This window comes from Atractosteus spatula, chromosome 3, assembly GCF_055471065.1.
Source record: "Atractosteus spatula isolate fAtrSpa1 chromosome 3, fAtrSpa1.hap1, whole genome shotgun sequence".
Taxonomy (NCBI): Eukaryota; Metazoa; Chordata; class Actinopteri; order Semionotiformes; family Lepisosteidae; genus Atractosteus; species Atractosteus spatula.
The window spans coordinates 42,836,615-42,860,072 of record NC_142708.1 but is presented as its reverse complement, the minus strand read 5'-3'; the positions used below and the strand labels follow the sequence as shown (position 1 = coordinate 42,860,072).

At 37.5% G+C, this 23,458-nt stretch overlaps 1 protein-coding gene across 2 annotated transcripts in view; it reads left to right on the top strand.

Annotated features, from left to right (window-relative positions):
- ric1 (RIC1 homolog, RAB6A GEF complex partner 1) overlaps positions 1–23,458 on the top strand; it is a 128,993-nt gene that overhangs the window by 54,937 nt on the left and 50,598 nt on the right. For both annotated transcript variants that reach the window (XM_088912301.1, XM_088912300.1), the window contains exon 3: positions 21,267–21,346. In XM_088912301.1, the coding sequence (XP_088768427.1) occupies positions 21,267–21,346 (80 nt within the window). The remainder of the gene's footprint in view (positions 1–21,266; positions 21,347–23,458) is intronic.

Genomic DNA, 23,458 nt, shown 5'->3' with positions numbered 1-23,458 from the left:
ATTGGATATATTTGTGAACGCTTAGTGGCGTTACATTGGAATTATAAAATCCAACAGTAATATCTCATTTAGAATGTTGTGTGAAATTTTGGTCACCACAATACAAACATTCTTCTCTGGAATTATCCCAGTGAGGAGGAACCAAGCACGTTTCCAGGCTCCAAGGAATGCTCTGCATTGACTAGCTTAAAGAACGGAATGTTTTTGAACATTCTCTTGAGCAGACAAAATTACAAGAGGACCTGAATCAAGTATTCAAAATCCTTGAAGTTTTTTGACAAAGTCAATGCAGTGGACGTCTTTTGAAACTGTAATGAAAAACAGGCAACACTTTACACAAGGGGTTGTGGAAATGTGGAACAAGCTAAAAAGTTATTTTGTTAAAGGCAGGCCTGAAGATCCCTGTGTCAATTAGCTATTAAAAATCAGAAGAGATATATAGGCCAGTTGGCCCCCTCTTGTTTGTAAACATTCTTCTAATTTTATGCCCTAATGCTTTGATGCTGCAGACTTCAAAAATACTGTTGGGAGTGTGTTAATTAGAAAAATATTTTCAAATATTTTTTTTTTACCTGAATGTAATTAGAGCTTCAACTAGACACCCAGTTCACATTTTAGTAACAGCTTTTTTATGGAATGAGTCTTCATTTTGATTTGCTGAATTAACATTTTCAAAATATCTGTTTGAAGGTGAAAAGAAAATCTGGTGAACCTGAGAGTATACTGCTGTTCTTTTTTATTTGTAGTGTCTTAACTTTACAACTAGACTATAACAGTGCTCAGCATTTTGTCATGTTTGAAAGTTGGTCCAGAGTTCAGGCTCATTTTTGTAGCCAGATATTTCCTCAATGTTACAGACATGCATGTTGTCTCATTCCCCTTCTTTCAATTAAAGTAGGTTGAGTTTTTCCTCCTGCTGTCTCAGCTGTGCTTTAGGGAAGGCACTTAAGATCTGAGCATTTAACGTGCATATTGAGTCACCAATAATAATCAGTCTATTATCTGTTTGTTTCTCTATGCACCTAAACTACAAAGAGGTGTGATTGTAAGGGACTCTGCGACAGCCACCTACATTCTTAACATGCTGAACTGGTGGGTTACTGGATTTACTGGGCCATCCGAACAGCTTCACAGGTGCTGTTGTTTTAAAGAGACCTTGATCTTTTTTAAATAACTGGTTAACAATATGCAGTATTGAATATAATATATAAATCATGTTGATGAAAACTTGTTACATCTCTCGTGAGAGCAAGTGCAACTAAAAGACAGAGCTACCACATGTATCATAAGAAGCAATGAGAAAAATGTGCTGTTGTTGACAGCCATGTTCTTCACTGAGCATAGTTTGGTTCAGAAGCTGGTGGTGGGTTGCTAGTTCTGGTTTTTCAGCAAGCTACTATTTAGCTTCTGGTTCAAAGTTAGTTCTTGTACATTTTGTCTGTAATGTAAGCTTTTTGTATATAATGTGTAAAGATAGGCTTCATTCCAAAAGCTGAGTTAGTATATCTGTAAATATGTGGACTGATGACTGAAATGAATGACATTTTATCCAATTTTCTGTGCTCAGATGTACATCTTTCCCGCACAGCTTAGATTTCATTGCACATTTAAACTGAATAGAACTTGACATTAGGGTGATGGTTTTGTGCTGTGCTTGCATTGCACTGAGCTGTTGCATTTTTGTTTTTATTTCCTTCTGCTTCAATTTGAAACACACCTCTTCTCTGTCCACACCTCCGGAGTGGATAACTTCTCGTGTTGACAAGTTTTCAAAACTCAGAGCTTCTGATGTTTCACCAAAGGGTTGTTGCTAGGGGACATTGAGTTCTTATGTCATTTTCAGTGAAAGCAGAATCTCAGCTGTCAATTGTGTGCCTGGGTGTGAATTATAAACCGTTCTTCTGACTTTCTTTCATATGATGAACCGGAATTACAGTACATTCAAAATCCTGTAGAATGACAAAATAATTTCATGTTTTAATTTGTACTTGACACAAGGGCTTTCATTCCATGACTTGTAAGTTCCTTGACTGTGAAATTCTTTCAGTACAATAGTCAGAATGCTTGTCAGAGTGCTGTAGTACTGACTCATGTTCCTTCTTATATTGAGTTTAATGACAAGCAGAATCTTGCTATGTATTTAAATTCATACAAATACAAGTAGGAGGAAATTCCTAATATTTGCATTTTGTAAGGAAAGCGTGGATTTTTAATAAGGAAAAGAGCATGTTTTAGAAAGTTAAGATAGGGTGAACCTTTGACATTGAATGAAGCACTCCAGGAAAGAAGCCCAGCCATAGTGTCAGAGGTGTCACTGTTTTACAGTACTTGAGTGTCTGGGACGAGAGGGAAGGCATATTTCTTATTAAATGGTTTATGCAATGGCAGTGTCAAATGTAAGTCACATTTAATTTGATTTTTAAATGCTCCGAGTTTCAACCTTCCAGATCAGAAGAATGAGAGGAGGTCATTGGAGCCATTTATGCCAAACCTTTTGCTACTGAAATAAGTTATTGATCACTTATTGAAGTCTGCAATTTGGACAAACTCAAACTCCTTTTTGTCACAACTAGACAGGCTGCAGTAAAATTCAGACTCAGATACTCTGAGATGAACTTAAACTGAAATGTATGTTTTTGCAGTGGAAATATAAATGTTAAGGCATTATAATTAGGTATAGATGGTAAGCTTGGCACAGGCTGGAAAATCTATAACTCAGAAACACAATAAAGCAACAAAAATTTTCCTAGCAATTTGCAAATTCTTTCAGTAAATGAGCTTCATTCTATTGAATTGGTTCTCAGAATACCATTATTAATTTTAAAAGAAAAAATAGAAAAGGTTAAAAGTGCTAATGTTCATTTTTGATCCCTTCTTTACCTATTGCTATAGAATCCAGCATTGGTTTAATTGCTCAAAGAAACAGTAAGGCAAATTAAACTCACTTTGTTTTGTTCCAGCTGATTAAACTCTTTTTATTTTGAATGTTCTTTTATTATGTCAGGCAGCTTCTTGACACATTGTCATCTGTACAAGACTAGGTAGCTTTTTGAAATGCTACATTGAAGTGATGTTACATTTTTTGAAGATCTCAGGAAAATAATATGAGGTTACTTTGCTTTTTGGTGGAAGTTGTATGTTTTTAATGCACCTCCTATAAATAAACCTTAAACATAAATCTCCCTGTGGCTTATTATAATTTCAAAAGCTCTCCCGAAAACAGCTCAAAATAGCATACTATACCACGTTGTGTCTGAACACTAGGAGATGGAAAATAAACGTGCTTGGTTTCACATCAAACACAGATGCTCACCAGCTGTTTGGCCTTCATCTGTGTGATTGCATGTTGAGATTCAACCACTGCATCTTTCTCATTTCAATGTTAGTGGAATGGGGAAACCAATCTAAGCCTTTTCTGGAAAGTTGTTTTGTTATTCTATGGTAGAAAATGAGTTCTAGTTTGGAATGTTAATCTTCTATCTTACAGTGCTGATTACGTTTTTGAAACCATGGGTCAAACTACTGTTTTAATGGATTTTTTTATAAAGATTAAAATAGGCAATTGAGGATTGTCTTATTTCAGCTGTGAGTTACAGAAAGATTTATAACCTATATTTTCTGTGCATGTTCTAGGTCGTTAGAATGCTTTTGTAACATGATTTTGGAAATACTTCTTCTTTATGAAGGTTTTTGATAACTCTTTGATTTAAAAAAAAGTGTGGCCTATGAGTAGTGCCTTTAAATACAGTATATTCTCTACCAGTGATCCTAACTGTCACAAAGTCACAGATTCTTTTAGTTGTCATTCTCCCTGAGCTCATGTTTACATGATTAAATCTACTGTTGACTTAAGTTTTTATACTTATTTTATAGGTTATTTTATACGAATGTAGTGCTGGGCTCACCAGAACCAGCTGTGAGAATTATTGATCTGTGTGGTATACGTAGACATGAGAGAGATAAAAAGCCCCAGTTAATTCTCCTTTGTTAATGGCATCTAAACTTGCCATTTCATTCCCCTAGGTTTCATAATTAAGTACATACTCTTCCTCGGGCCAGTGCTGGTTCGCAAGTCCACCTTCTGCGTCTAGTGGTCAGTAACCCTGACTTAATAGTCCGTTTAAAAAAGTGAACAAGTGAACTCAAGCTGAGGAACAGCTTAGCAGCTATTAAAGCTCTTTTTCTTTCTCATCTGTGTCTCAGAAGTGGGAAGTTGGTTGAAATGTTTTCTACAGGTTGTTTAGGCAGTGAAATGGTTGTGGAAAAATTAGGCATACTCTTCCAATCAGAAAAGCACAATGCTTTAATTAAATAGATTTTTTGCATCACCCAACTTGTAACACATACTTAACAAGCACTAATTATGAATTTATTAACCAATTACGGCAGGCTACCTGTTCCTAAACCTCTGTAATTCATTTTAGAAGGCAGAACCAAACAGAAGCACAATTAATGCAATGTAGTGTACACTGCCATTTATCTCAGAGCACTGTTTCAGATTTAGTGCTGAGCTGTGAATTAAAGAAATATTTGAAAACAGTGCTAAAATGATTGGCATACTTTCCTGCTGATTGCCCATCATTGAGAAAATCATTGAGTCCTGGGGTGATAAAAGACTGTCTGGATAATAGACAGTTGTAAAGAACACAGTCACAAACTCCTGTGCAAAATGGAGAATGGTTTCTTGTTATACTTCTTTTCTACGCTGAACCTGATTAGATAAACTTTGGAATAGTTAAATTTGCTCCCTTAGGCTAAATTCAGCTGTCACTGTACACAATTTTGTGAACAGTCATGAACTGGACAGATCGTTTTTAATCTTCCTACATTAAGCACAATCTTGCATGAAATGACAAAAGCTTGAGTATCAGATTTGTCATGTTGTTATCAATATATGGTACCTTGTGCAAGTATTCAGATCTCAGATCCTTGCACTATTTTAACATTTTATTGCTTTCAACCTTGTAGTCATGACACAGTTTATATACAGACCCTTCTCCAAAGCAAAAAAAACAATAGATAATATTTATTAAGATAAAGAAAAAATCTATATTCATTAATTATATTTTAAGAAAGATTACAAAGTCATGATCACATTATTTTAAATTTCTGCTTCTCATCAGCAAGGACTTGGGAAGCTTGTCAAGACTGAGGGGAAAATGGATGTAAAAAAGACAAAAAGACATTTTCTTAGAGGAAAATGTGCTCCATTCTGCTAAAAACCTAAAACTAGGGCATAAAGTCACTTTTCTGCAGGACAGTGATCCAAAGAGCAAGGCCAAGGTAACACTGGCATGGCATGGCTTAATAATAAGAACATGAATGTTCTTGAGTAAACCAGTCAAAGTCCTGAGATTAATCGTATTTACAACCTGTGGAAGGACATAGAAACTGCTGTCCGTAAGTAATCCTGTAAGGACTTGAGCAAATCTGCCACAATCTGCAAAGTTCGTAGAGATTTACCCAGCAATTACTTATGACTGTAGTAACAAGGGTGTGCTAATCAAGTTCTGATTAAAAAGTTCTCACTTGATTCTATTGTGTCAAGACGGGTTGTTTAGAGCAGTGGTTCTCAAACTTTTTGGACCAAGTACCACCCCTAATCCAACCAAAGCATCCAAGTACCACCTACAAGTCATCTTCTCATAGGAACCCCAGAAATTCTCAATGACCAACATGAGCGCGCTTGCACACACTCACACATACATATAATAAATATTATAATAATAAACTTAATTTGATATAGCGCCTTTAAAGGTGGCTTCTCAAAGTGTTTTACAGAAAAAAACATTAACAACAACTAATAAAAAAGCACCATTTCAGTGAGAGGGGTGAGCCTGTTTAGTTGAGCAAAGCAGATGTGAATTAATTTTTCGAGCCTTGATACAATTCACAACGGAGTCTAACATATTAAATCGTCAGGCATTTTCTTGACGGCAAAGATCTCGCGGTGGATGTTGTAATGCGTACATTAATTTCTGGAGCAACCAATCTAATTCGTGCAACTACACCGTTATGTCGGCTTGTCATTGCTCTAGCACCGTCTGTACAAACTCTGACGCATTTTATCCAGTCGAGGCCATTCTCTTCGATAAATTCATTCAGAAGCTGAAATATGTGCTCTCCTGTAGTTCCTGTTGGTAGCGGTTTACAGAACAGAAAGTCTTCATGGGACGTACCCTCAAACTCGTATCTAACGTAAACGAGCAAATTGACCAAATCGACTACAGACTCATCAAATTGCAGTGAAAAACATCTGCTCATCTTAACGCGCTCTATCAGTGTACTTTTGATATAATCCTTCATTTCAATAATTCTATGAATGACTGTGTCTTTCACGGGGAGGGGGGCAGCAGGTCGAGCTGTTTAGCAGCTTTTTCTCCACACTTAATACGTGTCAGCTCTTTTGCCAACGGTAAATAAGGTTCTTCAAAATAGTGTAGCTTACCTGCTTTAGCAATCCGCAAGCTTGCATTTTTCCGCGTTTCCGTTTTTATTTCCGTATTTATTTAAAGTTTTTATTTCATGCGCATGGGAGCGAAACACAGAGACGCTCGGTGTATTTTTCTCAAATTAGAACAGTTCTGAAATATTTTTCTGTTATCACGCATTCGTGTGCTCACAAGATTACTTGCGTTCGTAGCACGTATTTCTATGCATTCCTGTGTTTACAACGTTAGCATTGTTCCAAAATCACAAAAGCACATTCTCCTTTCTCCTTATTTGCTGGAGATACAGTAGCTTTTTTTAAATACAATTGGTCATTTGCATCCATAGCACGCATTCCTATAGAGTGGTATAGAATTACAGAGTATCTCTTGTGTCCACTGAACTATTAGCGCGCACTGTATCGTAGTACGTAGGCTGCGTATTCGACACGTATTAAAATACAAAATATGAAAACCCGTCCCGATTTTTCTGCGCACACAACACAGGTCCAGGGTCATTTGGCGTACCACTGCCGGTACGCGTACCACAGTTTGAGAACCACTGGTTTAGAGCACAAAAACAAAAGCTTGTGGTGAGATAACCGCAGATAAGCTTCTTTAGCAAATAAGAATTTGCTGACAAATATTAGTTTCCTTCCTGACATTCACAGTTGCCTCACTGATCACAGCTGTAGATATTAAACGATTTTTGTGTGTCACCCTTTACCACCTGAGGTCAGTCACCATTAAAGGTGAAACTATTTTGTGATCTTTTGACATTTTGGTTAACATTTGACAGTGTTTTTGGTTTAAAGCCCAGTATTACTTATAAAGAATGAAGCGCTTTGATGTGTGCTGGTATAATACCATTAGACAGTAAGTGGCAGATTCACCAAAGACTTTGCCAGGCTGAAAATCCATATATTGAAAAAAGCAAGCTAGTAGTATGACAAAATTTATGAAGCAACTCAATTTTAATAACATTTATACTTGAAAATGTTATTTTAAATATATCTATGTTTGTTTTTACACAGACACACTGTATAGTCTACAGAATCTGAAATGTTCATGATATATATATATATCCTCAGGGATGTACAATAACATAAAGCAGCTTTTTAAAGATTGGTCTTAAAGTGTTGTGTAAAGAAAAAGGGGTAGAGAATATAATGTGTAGCCTTGTGTTTCTTGTGAAAACAGGAAGAGCAACTTGATCAAGCATTTCAGTGGAAATATTTATGCTACTAGGGTGATCTTGTCAGGACTCTCAGGGAAAAAAACAAGATTGTGTGTTTAATTCTATAGTGTCAGCAATAGTTTTCCTTCTCCTTTGCTGCTTTTTGAAGTCGTCTTCTCTTCTTTTAAAATTATTTGACTTTACTTAAAGGAATTTCCTCTTTTAAGTGTTTAGATTGGAAAGCTTATACTCTATTTGTAGCAGAAGAGCCTGCCTTGCCTATTGTGTTGAAAGGAAGAGAGCAAAATGCTCTGTTTTTGTAGGAACTAGTTCAAGTTCAAGTTTATTGTCATTATACTCATATACAGGTACAGTATATGATATAACGAAATGCTATTTAGCTAGCTCTTGGACATAAGTAGTACAAAGAAAAAAAACAACAACAATACAATTGTATAACAAAAGAAAGACAGAGACAACAGGCAGTGTGCAAAAAACAACAACAAGCGATGTGCAAAAACAACAACAGACAATGTGCAAAAAACAACAACAGGCAATGTGCAAAACAGCAAAAAGGTAACAGGTTATGTGCAAAAACATGCATCAACAGAATGAAATAAAGGGATAGAAATTATGGGGAGTGAGCTTTTGACATGTATGGTAGAGGTAGATTTTCAGTGTGTGTTTGGGTTTTTGGTAAGAAAGAAAGAAGGCACTGTGAGGTTCAGATCATAGGTGAGAGGTGAGATGAGAGTGAGAGAGGCTGGGAGTTTAACAGTTTGATAGTGCGGGGGTAAAAACTGTCTCTGAGTCTGGTAGTCCGGGCCCGAATGCTCCGGTACCGTTTTCCAGATGGTAGCAGATCATAAAGTCTGTAGCTGGGGTGTGTGGGGTCTTTGATGATGCTTAGAGCTTTCCTCAAGCACCGTCTGTCATAAATGTCCTGTATAGATGGGAGGGCAACCCCATGGACTGGACAGTTTTCACCACCCGCTGTAGGGCTTTGCGGTCAGCAGCACTGCAGTTGCCATAACATACCATAACTAAAATGGATTACAGTGATTCTACTTAAATCACTGACTTGGTCGATTATACTATCATACTGGAAGCACTCAATGTTTTTGAAGTGAACTTTAAATGCTGTTGTTTTACATTTGGCAGAAGTTTTAAAGTTCTGATTTAAATCAAAAGATATGACAACCACATCTGTGTTCTGAGATCCTCTTTTCTTTACTTGTTAGATTGTTAGATCAATACATCTACATATTATTTAGAGATTTTATGTTTACAAAATGCTTTGTTAATAAAACAGATAATTTCTTTCTATTACCCCCTGTTTTTCCTTGTGCCCAATCCCAAAACCTGGTATCCCAGAAAACTTTGTTTTAATTTTCTGAGGATTAGAGCACAAACGGGTTTTAAGGCACATTATCTGCATTCCTTGGTTTTAAAATGAAGGTAATTATCAGTTTTCTTCATTTATAAACAACCTGTAAAAATACCTACCAGTTTTTTAGGTATTTTAAGCATCTTTAAGCCTTAGCCAGCAGCCACATCACTCTGCAACTCACAACTGGCAACCCACTGATGCTAAGCAGGTGTGAGCCTGGCCAGTACCTGGATGGGAGACCTCCTGGGAAAAAAACTAAGGTTGCTGCTGGAAGAGGTGTTAATGGGGCCAGCAAGGGGCGCTCACCCTGCGGTCCATGTGGGTCCTAATGCCCCAGTCTAGTGATGGGAACGCTATATTGTAAACACGTGCCGTCCTACAGATGAAACATAAACCGAGGTCCTGACACTCTGTGGTCACTAAAAATCCCAGGGTGTTTCTCAAAAAGAGTACGGTTGTAGCCCCGGCATCCTGGCCAAATTTCCCATTGGCCCTTACCAATCATGGCCTCCTAATAATTCCCATCTATGAATTGGCTTCATTACTCTGCTCTCCTCCCCACTAATAGCCGATGTGTGGTGAGTGTTCTGCCGCACTATGGCTGCTGTCGCATCATCCAGGCGGATGGAGAGGTGGAGGGGAGTCCCCATTACCTGTAAAGCGCTTTGAGTGGAGTGTCCAGAAAAGCGCTATATAAGTGTAAGTAATTATTATTATTATTAAGCACAAAAGTGCTTTGGCAAATCCAAGCATTTCATTCATTACTTTTTCACCATGGTATTCTGTATTTGTCTCATAATGTTCATTACCTCTTATCTAAATAATGAGGAAATTTAAATAATTGATGATTGTATTATAATCTAATTACCTAAGATGGAAATTCTGGGCACAAGCATTTAGCGAAGACCTCTACTGTAAACTGGAAACCAAAGTGCAAATGAAAAACCATCATGTTTGTAGTGCTAATATTAGTCGTTTCATATTAAATGAGACAAAACCAAGTGATTACTGCTAGCAAATGTTGATTTAAGCACGTGATTTATTTTGTAATGTGGATCCCCTCCAAGTTTCTCAGATCCGATCTGAGAACCATATAACTAGCACATCAATGAAAACCCTGTGTACTATTGACATTTTTCTTGCTTAACTCCTAATTAAGGGTCTGTTTTAGAAAAGGGTGCAGATATTCCTACCCTATATCTTGTGCACAGATCATGTACTTGGTCTTTCCTGTTGTGTCTTGCCATTACCATGGCCTTTGATTCTAATACTATATTACATTGGTTCGATTGAAAATGGTTACTAAGTACCTTTCCACACTGCCCTGTAGCATGAATTCACTTCACTTGCTAAACAGCAGGCAGTACAGGTCAAAGATAGTACACAGGTGCTCTACATATAGAGGACATTAGGTAGCATCTGTAGCAATGTCTGTAATTCCAGATTTCTTTTATACATTGTGTTGAACCAGTTCTTCCGCACCATCTTTATCTTTGATTGTTTCTCATTTTGTCTAGTGTTGTACACTATTAGAATGTTTCAAATTGTAATATTTTTTGTTAATACTGAGTATAACTTGTACTTTGTTCTTCAAGAAGAAAGTGCAGTGCAGTTTTTATTCATGACTTATGCAAGAGCATCCATGCAGCACTTCCTGTTATTACTTTTGATTTTCTTAATCTAGAAACAGAGCTGGTCTTACAGTTACAATCAGTCTAAGCTAAAAGTTATAATGTCAGACATTCTTAGACATTAGTAGACTTGGATAGTAATAATGTCCCAGAGTATACATAAGAGGAGTATTTCAAGATAGCTGTGCATGAAAGAGTTCTGCTATTCCTTCTTCAGCCCCATGCCCTAGTTACTTCTGCTCTTCAGTCAACCCCCTTTTCATTTTTTAAATGTAATATGCTTAATTGGTCTGAGGTAAAAAAAAAAAACTAAATATAATGCAACTTAATAAAGAACCTGTGAAGGCTCATATTTGTACTTCCAAAGTGCCTGTAGAAAGTCTGCACCCTCTTAAATGTTTTTCACAATTTTTCACACCGTACTTCACACTTTTAAGCAGACTGTTTTTGTTGGGAAAAGTACGAAGCTAAAATGTCATAATTGGATAAATCTCTAACTCCCTGAATTAATACTCACACTAACTTTGCACGACTTGCAATACTAGTAATAACTAGTAATACTTTACAATTCTTCTTTTTAAAACTGTTCAAGCTGTCAGTTTCCTAGAAAAAAATTCCATAAATTTTCACTTAGAATTAGGTTGGGTCTCTAACTGGCCCGTTTAGAAACATTTACCTTTTTGTTTCCTAGCCACTTCAGTGTAGGCTTTTCTGTGTGCTTCAGGTTAAGGGCTCAACTTCTATCCCAGAGTTCGGCTTGCTTGCAGAGGGCAGCAGGTTTTCCTCAAGATCTTTGTCCATTCCTTTTCTCTTCTGTCATAAGAAGTGCCTCAGTTCCTGCAGATGTGAAACATCCACATACCATGGTGTTGCAACCACCATGCTTAAGAGATGGTGTTCTTTGGGTGATGTACATTGTTGAGTTTTCATTTTGGCCAAAAGGTTTTTGGCAAACAAAAAACTAAAACCTTCAGTTTTGTCAAACCACAACACATTTTGCTAAATGTTGGTATCATAGGCCAGATTTGTGGTGTACTTAGGGTACAGTTTTTACATGCACACTTTGACCAGTCTCAGCCATAAATGCCTCTAGCTCTTTCAAAGTTGCCTTTGGCCTCTTGGTAGCCTCTCTGATACATTCCCTTCTTGCACCGTCATCCAGTTTGCAGGGACAGACAGATCTAGACAGGAATTTGGTGGTGCCACCTTAATAATCATCTTGATCATACTCCAAGGGATATTCAGGCCTCTGAAGTTTTTTATGATTAGTTATGATTTCTCCCTGTGAAAATTTGTGCCTTTCCACAACTTTGTCCCACTGTTTTTTTAAAGCTTCTTGATGCTCACAGTTGAGTCTTTGCTTGTACCACCCAGTAGAGAATACCTACAGGAACAGCTAAAGTTATTTTTAAATCATGTGAATCAGTGCAGTTTATCACAGAAGGAGTCGCTTAACTTGGTTTGTGGTTTTGAAGGCATTCAGGTGACAGAGCTAATTTACTGTAGAACTGCTATCACAAGGGGAGTATATACAAATAATACCATTTTATTCCAGGCTATAAGGCAATTAAAGGTGAAATTGTGAAAAGGGAGGTAGACATTTGATATTCACTGTACATTTAGTTTTTCTTCCACAGATCAGATGCATCTTGACACTTGCATAACAACTCAAGTTAAGACTAAGATGTGCTTCACATCCACCATGTGAAAGATACTTGACTTTGCTTTTAAAAAATACAGCACTGATCTTTTGCCTAGTAGTGCACATATAAGCCAGTTCATTAGTAGCAGGATCTAAACAGGCTCATCCTGTCTTACTTTTAATCTTAGCGAAAGCATTTGCTGATTAGCTGTGATATGATCTCTTATTTTTACTGAACACAGCAAATTCTGATACTTGAGAAATACTAGAACGTGTGCACCCAGTATGATCACGTTTGGATGTCATAGTGGAGCAGTTCATATATATTTTTGTGCAACTGTTGATTGATGGCATATTTCCTCCCTGAAAACTTTAGTAAAAACAGATATAGAACAGCTCATTCAAAGATGATTGTCAGGAAGTTTATTAGGGATGTTAGTATAGCACAAGTTAAATAAACGTTTTGTATACCCGTAGGGCAAAATGTTTGAATCGCACTACCAAATACTTTGTGGGTGGGTCCCTTGCAAGTAGCATAAACAGCTTGAAGACAATATGGCATCTATTCCACAAGCTTTTAAGGTTGGGGAATATTTGTAGCTCTGTTCTATTTTTCTTGTGGGATGGCCTGCACCTCAAGTTATGATGAGGGTAATGGTGTATGGGATTGAACTGCACACGTCACCGATTCTACAGGTTTTTAGTAGGTTTAAGAACTATGGATTGTACTGGCCAGGTCAGGAAATAGAAGTCTGTTTTTCCTGCCAAAGGAGGTGTCTGCACATCTAACTGGGAAATCCTAAACTTGTGACAAATGTGTTTGTATGTGCAATATTGATCTTAATTCCCTTCTCTCTTGTTGTCATTTAGTCTTGAAAGGCCCTGCGAAAGCCTTTCTTTCTTCCATTTGAGCAATAACTTGGTGCCAATAAGATTTATCATACTGCTAATTTGTAGGATTTGTGGAAAAGATAATCCATAAAATATACAATAACAAGAGCAGTTAGTACATAAATTCATAACATGTAGCACACAAGCTGCTCAGAATAAACTCTGAGGTAGCCCAACAACATCCTGAAGTCTGTAAAAAAAAAACTAGTTTTTTTTTAAATTCACTACACTAATTTCAAGTACTGTGTTACTGGCCCATGAGATGTACCTTTGCTCAAATGGGTAGCAATTATGACTGTAGCTTTGACTGGTTTCTTGACTTTAGTTCAGTAATTTCTCTTTTTATATATGTATACTGCACTCTGTACTTTTAAAATATTTGTAGAGAACACAAACCACTGCCTTTTGCATCTGCACTTGTGGATGGTTTTCGCCTCAGGCCAATTGACTTGAAATGGGTATTTGGCTCGGGTGCTGTATGATTACTGTTCAAAGTGTTTGAGCTATTTTTGCAGTGGTCTCTATAGAAACTGCAGTTAATCGTGCAGTTATGAGAGTAGTCTGCCTTTGACGTCATGCTCTTTGTTATTTTTTACTGAATTACTAAATCTAACTGGTGTATATGAGCTTCACAACTGGTAAAAACTCAAATATGTGGTTTCAGGACAAGTTCTTGTAATAAAGCAGCTTTATAGGTCTACAGAAAACTGTTGAAATGTAGCCTTGTAAGCAAATCCAAGTAATGAATGTAATAAACTTTATTTTATACACCTTTAAAGGTGGCTTCTCAAAGTGACAAGTAATAGGTTTATTCCATGCTGAAAAAAAGAAGAAAGAGAACACAACGTTTCGGCCGTGGAGCCTTCTTCAGGTGTGAGAGAGACAGGGCAGTAGGCAGAGGTAAAGTAGCGGGAGAACAAAGGTTGGGAGGGAGGAGGAGTGAGAGGTGGGAGCAGGGGACAGAAAGAGAGGCCAATCAAGAGGTGTGAAGTCAGAATGGGTGCAGAGAGGTGTGAAATGAAACTTCCAATGAATGGAGAAAATTTAAAAGAACAGTAGTCTGTCGTTAAGGGAAGGGAGAAGGTGTGATCCTAGCTGCAGAATAATTTTAGTTTCGGTGGTCTTTCTGATGTATGAGTTCGGAAAACCGTCTTTGAGAACACAGACGGAGAGATTAGAGTGGTCGTGGCCGTCAGAGGTGAAATGAGAAACAATGGGCTTGGAGAGATCTTTAATCTTCACAGCCCTGACGTGTTCTCTGAAACGGTCTCCGAGTCTCCTTCCTGTTTCTCCAATGTAGATGGCTGGGCATTTACTGCAAGAGATACAGTAAATAAGGTTGCTGGAGGTACAAGATGCTGTCTGGGTGATCCGGAATTGTCCTGAGGGGCCTTGAATGAGTGTGGTGGTGGCTGTGTATTTGCAGGTGATACAGCGAGCTCTGTTGCAAGGGAAAGTGCCTGGTGTGGATGGTTGTTGAGGGCAGTCAAGGGAGCTGTGAACAAGGAGGTTACGCAGATTAGGTGGTCGGCGATATGAGATGATAGGGCGATCAGAAAAGAGGGCCCCAATGGAGGGATCATCCTGTAGGATGGAAAAGTTGTGGTTAATGGTCCTGGGGATAGGAAGTGTGTTAGGGTGGTAAGGAAGCACCAAAGGAATGCGGTTGTTACGGCGGGAGTTCCTGATCGGGTTGATGGTCCGGGGGGTGTTTTTGGCTCGGGCAAGGGCCCTGTCAATCACACTGCTGGGGTATCCTCTGTTGATGAAAAATGAGTACATTTCGAGGGCTTGGTTCTCGAAGTCGATGTCGTCGCTGCATAATCGTCGTAACCTAAGGAACTGTGAAAAAGGAAGAGAGTTTTTAGTGTGGTTGGGGTGAAATGAGCTGTACAGGAGGTAGCTGTGTGAATCCGTGGGTTTGTAATAAACTGAAGTGGACAGTCGGGGGTAGTTGATAGACAAGTGGATGTCTAGAAACGGAAGAGTAGTGGAAGATATGTTAATCGTATATTTGAGGGACGGGTGGAAGTTGGTGAAATGGTGCAGGAAGAACTCAAGCTGATCATTGGAGCATGTGGCGGCACCGACGCAGTCATCAATATATCGTTTGTAGAGGTCAGGGACATAGCCAGTGTAGGAAGCGAAGAAGCGTTCTTCTACCCAGCCGACAAAAATGTTGGCATAGCTGGGTCCCATTCTGGTGCCCATGGCAACTCCACTGACCTGTTGGTAAAAAAGATTATTGAAAGAGAATGCGTTCAGTGTGAGGACCAATTCTGCAAGGCGTACCAGGGTGTGGGTGGGTGGATCAAGCACTGTGCGTTTGTCCAGCATGTGCTTGAGTGCTGTAAGGCCGTCATTATGGGGAATGACGGTGTACAGAGATGTGATGTCCATGGTAAAAATGTAGGATTCGGTACCCTGAAATTGGAAATCATTAAAAAGTTGGAGCGCGTGGTTGGTGTCTTTGATGTATGAGGGAAGATCTTCAACCAGCGGTCTCATGAGGCTGTCGAGAAAGGCTGAGATGTAAGTAGTTGGACAGTTACATGCTGATACGATGGGGCGTCCAGGGGTGTCCGGTTTGTGGATTTTGGGGAGGAGGTAAAATTGAGATACCTGTGGATGTTCCATGATGAGCCGGTTTGCCTCTTGGGGGAGCTCATTACTGCTGATAAGAAGAGAAATGGTGGATACCACTTCCTTTTGGTAGTCAGTGGTAGGGTCCTGTTGGAGAGGGAGGTAGGCAGAAGTGTCAGTTAGTTGTCTAGAGGCTTCAAAGATATATAGATCCTTACGCCACACCACAACAGCACCTCCTTTGTCCGCTGGTTTGATGACGATATCATCCCTGTTGCGGAGAGACTGGAGCGCCTGATTTTACTTTACAGAATACTTTACAGTACTTTACAGAATAACAACAACAACAACAATTAAAAATAAACAATAAAAAATACATAAGATAAACACGATGAGAATATGCAGAGGAGACGGTAGATGGTGGTACTAAATATAGTAGGAGCAGAGGGGTGAAGAATGGAACCAGTTTAGTATAGGCTCTTCTAAAGAAGAAGGTTTTGAGTCTGGATTTGAAGGAGTTTAGAGAAGGTGACTCTGATTTTCTTGGGGAGAGAGTTCCAGAGTTTAGGGACATAACAGGAGAAGGCCCTGTCACCCATAGAGTGTAGATGGGCTTGGAGGACCGTTAGGAGACCAGAATTAGAGGAGTGAAGGTTGTGAGATGGGGAGTAGGGCAATACTAGCTCAGACAGGTACTGAGGTGCCAATCCATGCAGAGCCTTATAGGTGAGCATGAGGATTTTGAAGTCGACACAAAACCTGACAGGAAGCCAGTGCAGGGACTCCAGGATAGGAGTAATGTGATCACTTGCACTGGACCTGGTCAGGATTCTGGATGCCATATTTTGGACATACTGGAGTTTGTTAAATGTTTTAGATTTAGATACCCCAGCGAGTTTAGCATTGCAGTAGTCAATTCGAGAGAAGACAAATGCATTGATTAGCTTTTCAGCCACAGTTAATGATACTATAGGGCGTAGTCTAGCGATGTTTGAGAGGTGAAAGAAAGATGTTTTAACAATATGCTGCACATGTGGGTCGAATGTTAAGCCTGAATCAAATTATCACCCCAAGATTTTTCAATTAAGACTCTGAAGCTCAAGTACAGAACCATCTGCAGATAGGGTTACAGGATTGGCTTTACAAAGTTGATGGGAGATGCCACTAAGCATGACTTCAGTCTTGTCACAGTTAAGATGAAGGAAATTTTGAGTCATCCAAGTTTTTATGTTAGAGATCCAATTAGATAGAATAGAGACAGCCACATCAGTGTTAGGTTTGGTGTGGATGTATATTTAAGTATCATCAGCATAGAAATCAAGTGGAAACATGTAAATGCTGAAAAGTAGGGGACCCAGTATCAAGCCCGGACAAACACCAGACTTAACAAGAACAATCTCAGACTTAAATCCGCCAAGAGAGACAAAGTGACAATGATCAGTGAGGTAAGACTTGAACCATTTGAGAGTAGTGTCAGAAACTCCAAACACAGTCTCAAGACGAGAAAGTAAGATGTCATAGTTAACAGTGTCAAAAGCAACACTGAGATCAAGAAGGATGAGTATAGAAAGAGAACCAGAATCAGAAGCTATTAGAAGATCGTTAGTAACTTTGACCAGGGCAGTTTCTGTGCTGTGAAGTTGACGGAAGCCAGATTGGAGGGGTCCAAAAAGGTTGCATATCAAGACAACTAAATATCATTTATGTAGTATTTTTAGGAATTTGGTGATGTGCATTTATTGGCATTTGTATTTTAAATGTTTGGTAGCTTAATAGTTCAATTGTACTTTATGTAACTATCTGTAATGTTTATATTAAGTTCACCTGTGTAACTTATGTTCATCCCCATGAAACTTTCAAATCATGAAGTACCAGTTGTGATAGAAAAACTACTTTGTAAGAACCGTCATTTCTCTTATAGAGTTGCAATTTTTCCACATGGTGCCACTGAGCTAGTAGTCCACCATATCTTTAGTATTTCAATTTTTGTATTATGTACTTAGTAATTTTGAATAATTTGTGTTCTCTATATTAATTGTATTAGTTATATGAATTGTTTTTTTGTTTTGCATAAGGTATCATCAAATTAATGGTGATATACTATTATTTGTACAAATGTTTAGGTTGATTAATCAGCCAGTGGCTCTCTTGTTTAAAAGAACTGCAGTCTATGTAGTATTTGTATTGGAAATAACTCTGCCACTCTAGAGAGGCAGTTATGTTTCAGATGGTACAAAAGAATTCTATACAACGCTGCTAACTAGTGTAGCTCTAGTTTCTAGTGGTTCTTGTGGACCACATGAAACTTAAGTTTGTTTGAAATATGTTTGTTGTTTTTAAATCAGTAAAGTCAACTGTTAATTCTAAGGGTATGGCAATATCCTAACATGCTGTGTTCCTATGTAACTATAATATGTATTATCACATGTACATGCAATATCACATTTACACTGCATGCTGTCTGGTTGATCTCATCACAATAGGTAGAGTGACTCAAAAAAGAGGTGAAACTAAAAGACCTTCTTAACTGCAAGGAAGTGTTAATTTATCAGTATTTCTTTATCAAAAACATTTTGGCTTCTTTACCTATGTTCTCTTTTCTTATAACCTGTTTTGCACTACAATTTGTACAGTGTTGTTCCTCAGCTAAAACATAATGAGATATCCTGAGGTTAGGGGGGATCACTAATGTTTCTGTGGAATCTGTGGATACAGAGATGATTACTTTGCAGAAATTGGTCTAGATTAAGAGGGATGTTATTTCAGAGGATGCCTGAAGCACTGAAATTGAAGGGTTGTGATCTTAAGCAACATGTTGGAATTTCAGAGGTTATTACAGGTCACCCAGCTGATTTTAGTACTAAAAAACAAATCAATTTTCACTTCCCCTGTTATCTCCGGGCATGTCTGGGCAAAAGAAAAATGCGTCATGAACCACAGTTACTATTTTAAATCTGACATTATGTTTAAAAGTTTATTATTATGTGTAATTTATATAAAGTTTTTTTCCTATTCTATATCCTGTTACACTGTATACAGTGCCTTGCAGAAGTATTAACACCCTTTTGGTGTGAGATTTTGTGAAATTGCAAAATGCTGCATACACTTTTGTAATTTAATATTTTACTCTAAACCTGAATTGTTAAATTGAAGACTTAAAAGGATAATGAAAATTACAGTACTGTCAGCAAAAACTAAAGATAAAAAATACATATGCTGATTGTACTGTACTGTATATGTATACACACCTGTAAATGTCAATATTTGGTGAAAGCACCACTAGTCTTTTTTATCATCTGCAGTGTGTATGGCTGGCTTGGTGGAATTCTTAGCCCATTTTTCTTGGCAGAGTTGCTCAAGAGTTCCTCAGAGTTTCTCAAGTTCCTTAGGGATTGCTTGTGATCAGCAGTTGTTGAGTCTTTCCAAACATTCTCAATAGGATTCAAGTAAGAACTTTAACTGGGTTCTCAAGAACATTCACTTTCTTATATTAAAAATACTGCAAAATTTGAAGGCTTTGGCCTTGTGCTTTGTGTCAGTCCTGAATAAAGTGAATTCTTGACCAAGTTTTAGTTCTGAAACAGGTTTTTCTCTGAGATTTGCCAATACTTTGCTCCATACTGTATATGTTCCCATCAGTCTGGACAATCTTCCCTATTCTTGCTGATGAGAAGCAGAACCACAACATAATACAGCCACTCCCATGCAGAAGGAATGATGTTCTGTAAATGATGTGCTGTGGTGGGTTTGCATCAAATATAATACTTTTATAACACTCCATTTTGACCATCAAATTCTAGTTTTGTTTTATCAAACCGTAAAATGTTTTGCGCAGTGTTCATCAAGTGTTATTTCAAACTTGATGTGGGATTTGAGATGTTTTTTAAGTTCAATACAAGTCCCATTTATGTAGTGGTCAGGCTATTGTTGGCCTAGAGACAATTTCTCCTGTCTCAGGCACTGAATTCTTGTTGGCCTCTTGGTAACATTTTTAACAAGTTTTCTCTTTGTCCAGCTGCTCGGTTTGCAGGGACAGCCTGATCTAGACATTTTCTAGGTGCCTTCCACTTCTTGATGATGTATATAATTGCCTTCAAATACATATGAGGGGTCTTTGAAATGTTTTTATACCATTCTTCTGATCTGTGTCTTTATGCAACTTTATCACAGAGTTTTTTTAAAGCTCCTTGGTTTTATGGTTGAATCTTTGCTTGAAATTAACTGACTGAGGAACATTACAGAGATGGGTATATTTGCTCCTGAAATCTTGGGAACCACTATTATTGGACAGAGAGGCCAAACTAATTATCTTTTACTTCTTTTTGAATGTGAATGTATAGAGACATTTGTGTATATAAGAAATATTCATTGCTACTTCAGAGTGTCGTGACTGCTAGCTTTAAACCAGCAAAATGTGAAAAGTGAGCAAAGCACTGTATATACAGTATACACTTGGAGACATTAAAAACTCAGCAAATGACTAATAGTGCGAATATTATTTTTTGCCTCTCTGTAAATTACTGGAAATGCCACAGTCCTTTTCAAAATCAAGGCTGAGAAGTAATAAGTTGGCTAACAAGAATTCTTTTTTTTTTACCTTTGCAGTGTGGAATGTGAGTATACATATATTGTGCCTCTTTCATTGTCGGCTAAGGTGGCAGTCTATCCATGGCTAAATTATTAATTATAAGAATATTAACACATTAGGACCTGTGTACACTTGAAAACAGATGTGTAAATTTGTGACTGCTACTGTCAGTATCCTTGATATCTTTCCACTAGGTATCGACAAATACACATTCTTACAGTTCTTTACTGAAGCTGTTGAGTTGCGTCACACAAAATTGGGTCTTCTACTGCTATACAATATACATAATGTGTCATTTGTTTTTTCTTACCCCATTTGGTGACTGATAACTAATCTACTGTTAATTGTGACTAATCCCCTTTCATCTTTAATTTGTTTTACTGAAGAACATTGGTTCTTCAATTTGTTTTTCTATATCGCATTGACTTCCTATCACTGAATTTGAGAGAATGGATGAATGAACTTGATTAATAGGCTTTCTTTTTTGTTTTTTACCAGTCCATTTCTTTGAAGGTTGTATGTAATTTAACATATTTATCTTATTTCTGTGTTTATGAAGTGATGCTTCATAAAAACAAAAGAACTGAAAAGGGTATTTAATAACACATCCTTTACACCCAAAATACTTTTATAGTGGTAAACAGTTATTACTAAGCCCTATTACATGGCTATAGACTATATTATGTTGACAAATTCTTTAGTATCAATATTTTCTGATAGTATGTATATTTGTTTTCAACAGAATTCCAGTTCGTACTCTTCTTGAACATTTTTGAGACTTTGTTGAACTGTATACAGTATATACAGTAACTTGTGCAACATGACAATACAGAAGCTCTTCCCTCGGGACCTGTTAATTTAATTAGCTGTAAAGATAAGGCTCAGCTTTAATAAATTATTATGCTCATTGTCTTTCTTTCTCCCTTTTTTTTCCAGACTGCAAATGGATACATCTTGCTCTTTGACGTTGTGGGTAATGGAGAGGACAAATACCTGTATGAGCCTGTGTATCCCAAGTGAGTCGTCTGTATACCTTTCTCGATGTTTCCAAAGGGTTTCTGTCTACAGCAGAAATGAAACTCAGAGGCAAAAGAGGCACTTCAGGCTGCTTTAGACAACCCACTGCACACTCCTCATATATTTCCAAGACAGCTTTCAAAAGTGTTTTACCCTGTTGTTACTTAGGATACATTTTCGCTTGTTTTTTAAAACTGTGCTTAAATGTAGTTAATGGAATTCAAAGCTGTTTTATTACACCATTAAATCATTTTTTTTATTTTTAGTAGTTAGTGGAACAGATCTAGCCTTAAAGCTCAAAGTTTTGAAAACGTGCTTTAGTTATCTGAAATTATTGTTGAATTCTGCAAAAGCTGAAGTGTGTTTGTTCACCATTATACCAGTATACTATAGTATACTTCAGAGTTTGTTCTTTCTTGTCTGAACAGTGTGCGAAGGCCACTTGGTTGGAAGCTAATGTTATACCCTAGCACATCCTTATTTTGGCTAAGTTGTAATTTAATTATATAGGGTTTTTGTAATTGACATGGTACATGATAGATATGATAGGCTTAAACGTAAAGTGCAATGGTTATGGAAAGGAGTCTTTAAAGTTTTAAATAAGAATTTAGTCACCATAATGGTAGAAACAAAAAGAGTTACATGGCAAAATGTGTCTTAGTGTTCTTAGTGTAATATCGATACCCATACTACATGTCGACTTCATATGTCGAAATTACATTTTTTTATTTTTTAAGTTTGTGGCTTTCAAAGAACAGCTCTATTTGATGGGGTTTTACTTCCCTCTCAGTCTCTGTGTTACTCTCGGGACTATTCCACTAGCATCTGGTCTCCGGTCGTCTGGTTTCAGTACCAATTTAAATTCCCCTTCATCAAAGGGTTTTTTCAACAGGGTATATAAAATGGTTCATATATAAACTTAAACTAAACTGAAACAAAATACAAACTTTTAAAATTTGGTTATCCTTTAATTGGAGTTTAAACGTAATTCCAGTCAATGGCATGTCTAATTGGCTCTTTGTAATTTCCTCAGTTTACACAGTTGTTAAGGGTTGAGAAGCTTAAAGTTTTCCTGATTGGCTGCTGTTTAATGCATCATAATAAACATGTCAGAAATTGTATCACATTGAATTATATAAAGAAACAATACTTCATATTGTTTATACCGGTGGGGCAGCTGCCATGCTGAGGTGCTTGAAGCTGTTTCATGTGGAAAATGTTTTGCACACTGTCAAAATAAAATTAGCATATTTTTTAACTTTGAAAATTTTAAGTTTTAAAAGTGTGCTGTTATTTAACATATGGAAAGAAAGGCCTTTTCCCCGACTTTCCCACTTTATAGGAAGGAGCTTAGCTATGGTAGAATATGTATACATTTCAGTTTAGGTTTATATTTAAGATAAAATACATTTACATCTAAAATAAATTAGATAACTCGTATAGATAAATTTATAAGTCAGAAGACTTTCTTTGTAATGTGTGAAGGGAAAGCTCCAAATGCGATAATTTCTCTTGCAGCTCTTCTGATTTTTAATAACAGAATTAAAATAATATCACAGGTACTGTATACTGTGAGTTTTCAAGTCTTCAGAGTTTGTTCCTTGTCATCTGAGCAGTGTGCCAAGACCACTTGGATGGAAGCTAATGTTACACCATAGAATTGCTTGGAAAATTGCGTAGATCCCTTGGTTTTTAATCCACAGTTTTAAAATAGCGCAGTCACAGATGATTTGCGCATTTCCTCCTTGTCGAAGTCTGGACAGGTAGCACCCTGTGCTTAACTTGTGCTGCAGCTTTAGCTCTGACACCACTCAGTTTGAGACTGTCAGTGCTCTGGAATCTCTAAGCACAGGTCCCTCGCCTCCTCGTGACATGAAGACGTGAAAATCCTTTTTTTACGTGTTTTGACTCATTGATTTCATTTTTGCAAAATCCTTATTTGCTGATTGTGAGTGAATGACTTGAAGCTAAAAAGGAACAGAACAGCATGCACACGCTGCCAGTGTAGATGGTCAGGGATTGAATGCGATTGATGTGGGACAATGTTGCATTCTCGAATATTTAACATTTTTCACAAATGACAAGAAAATTAGAAAGTGCTTTACTGAAAT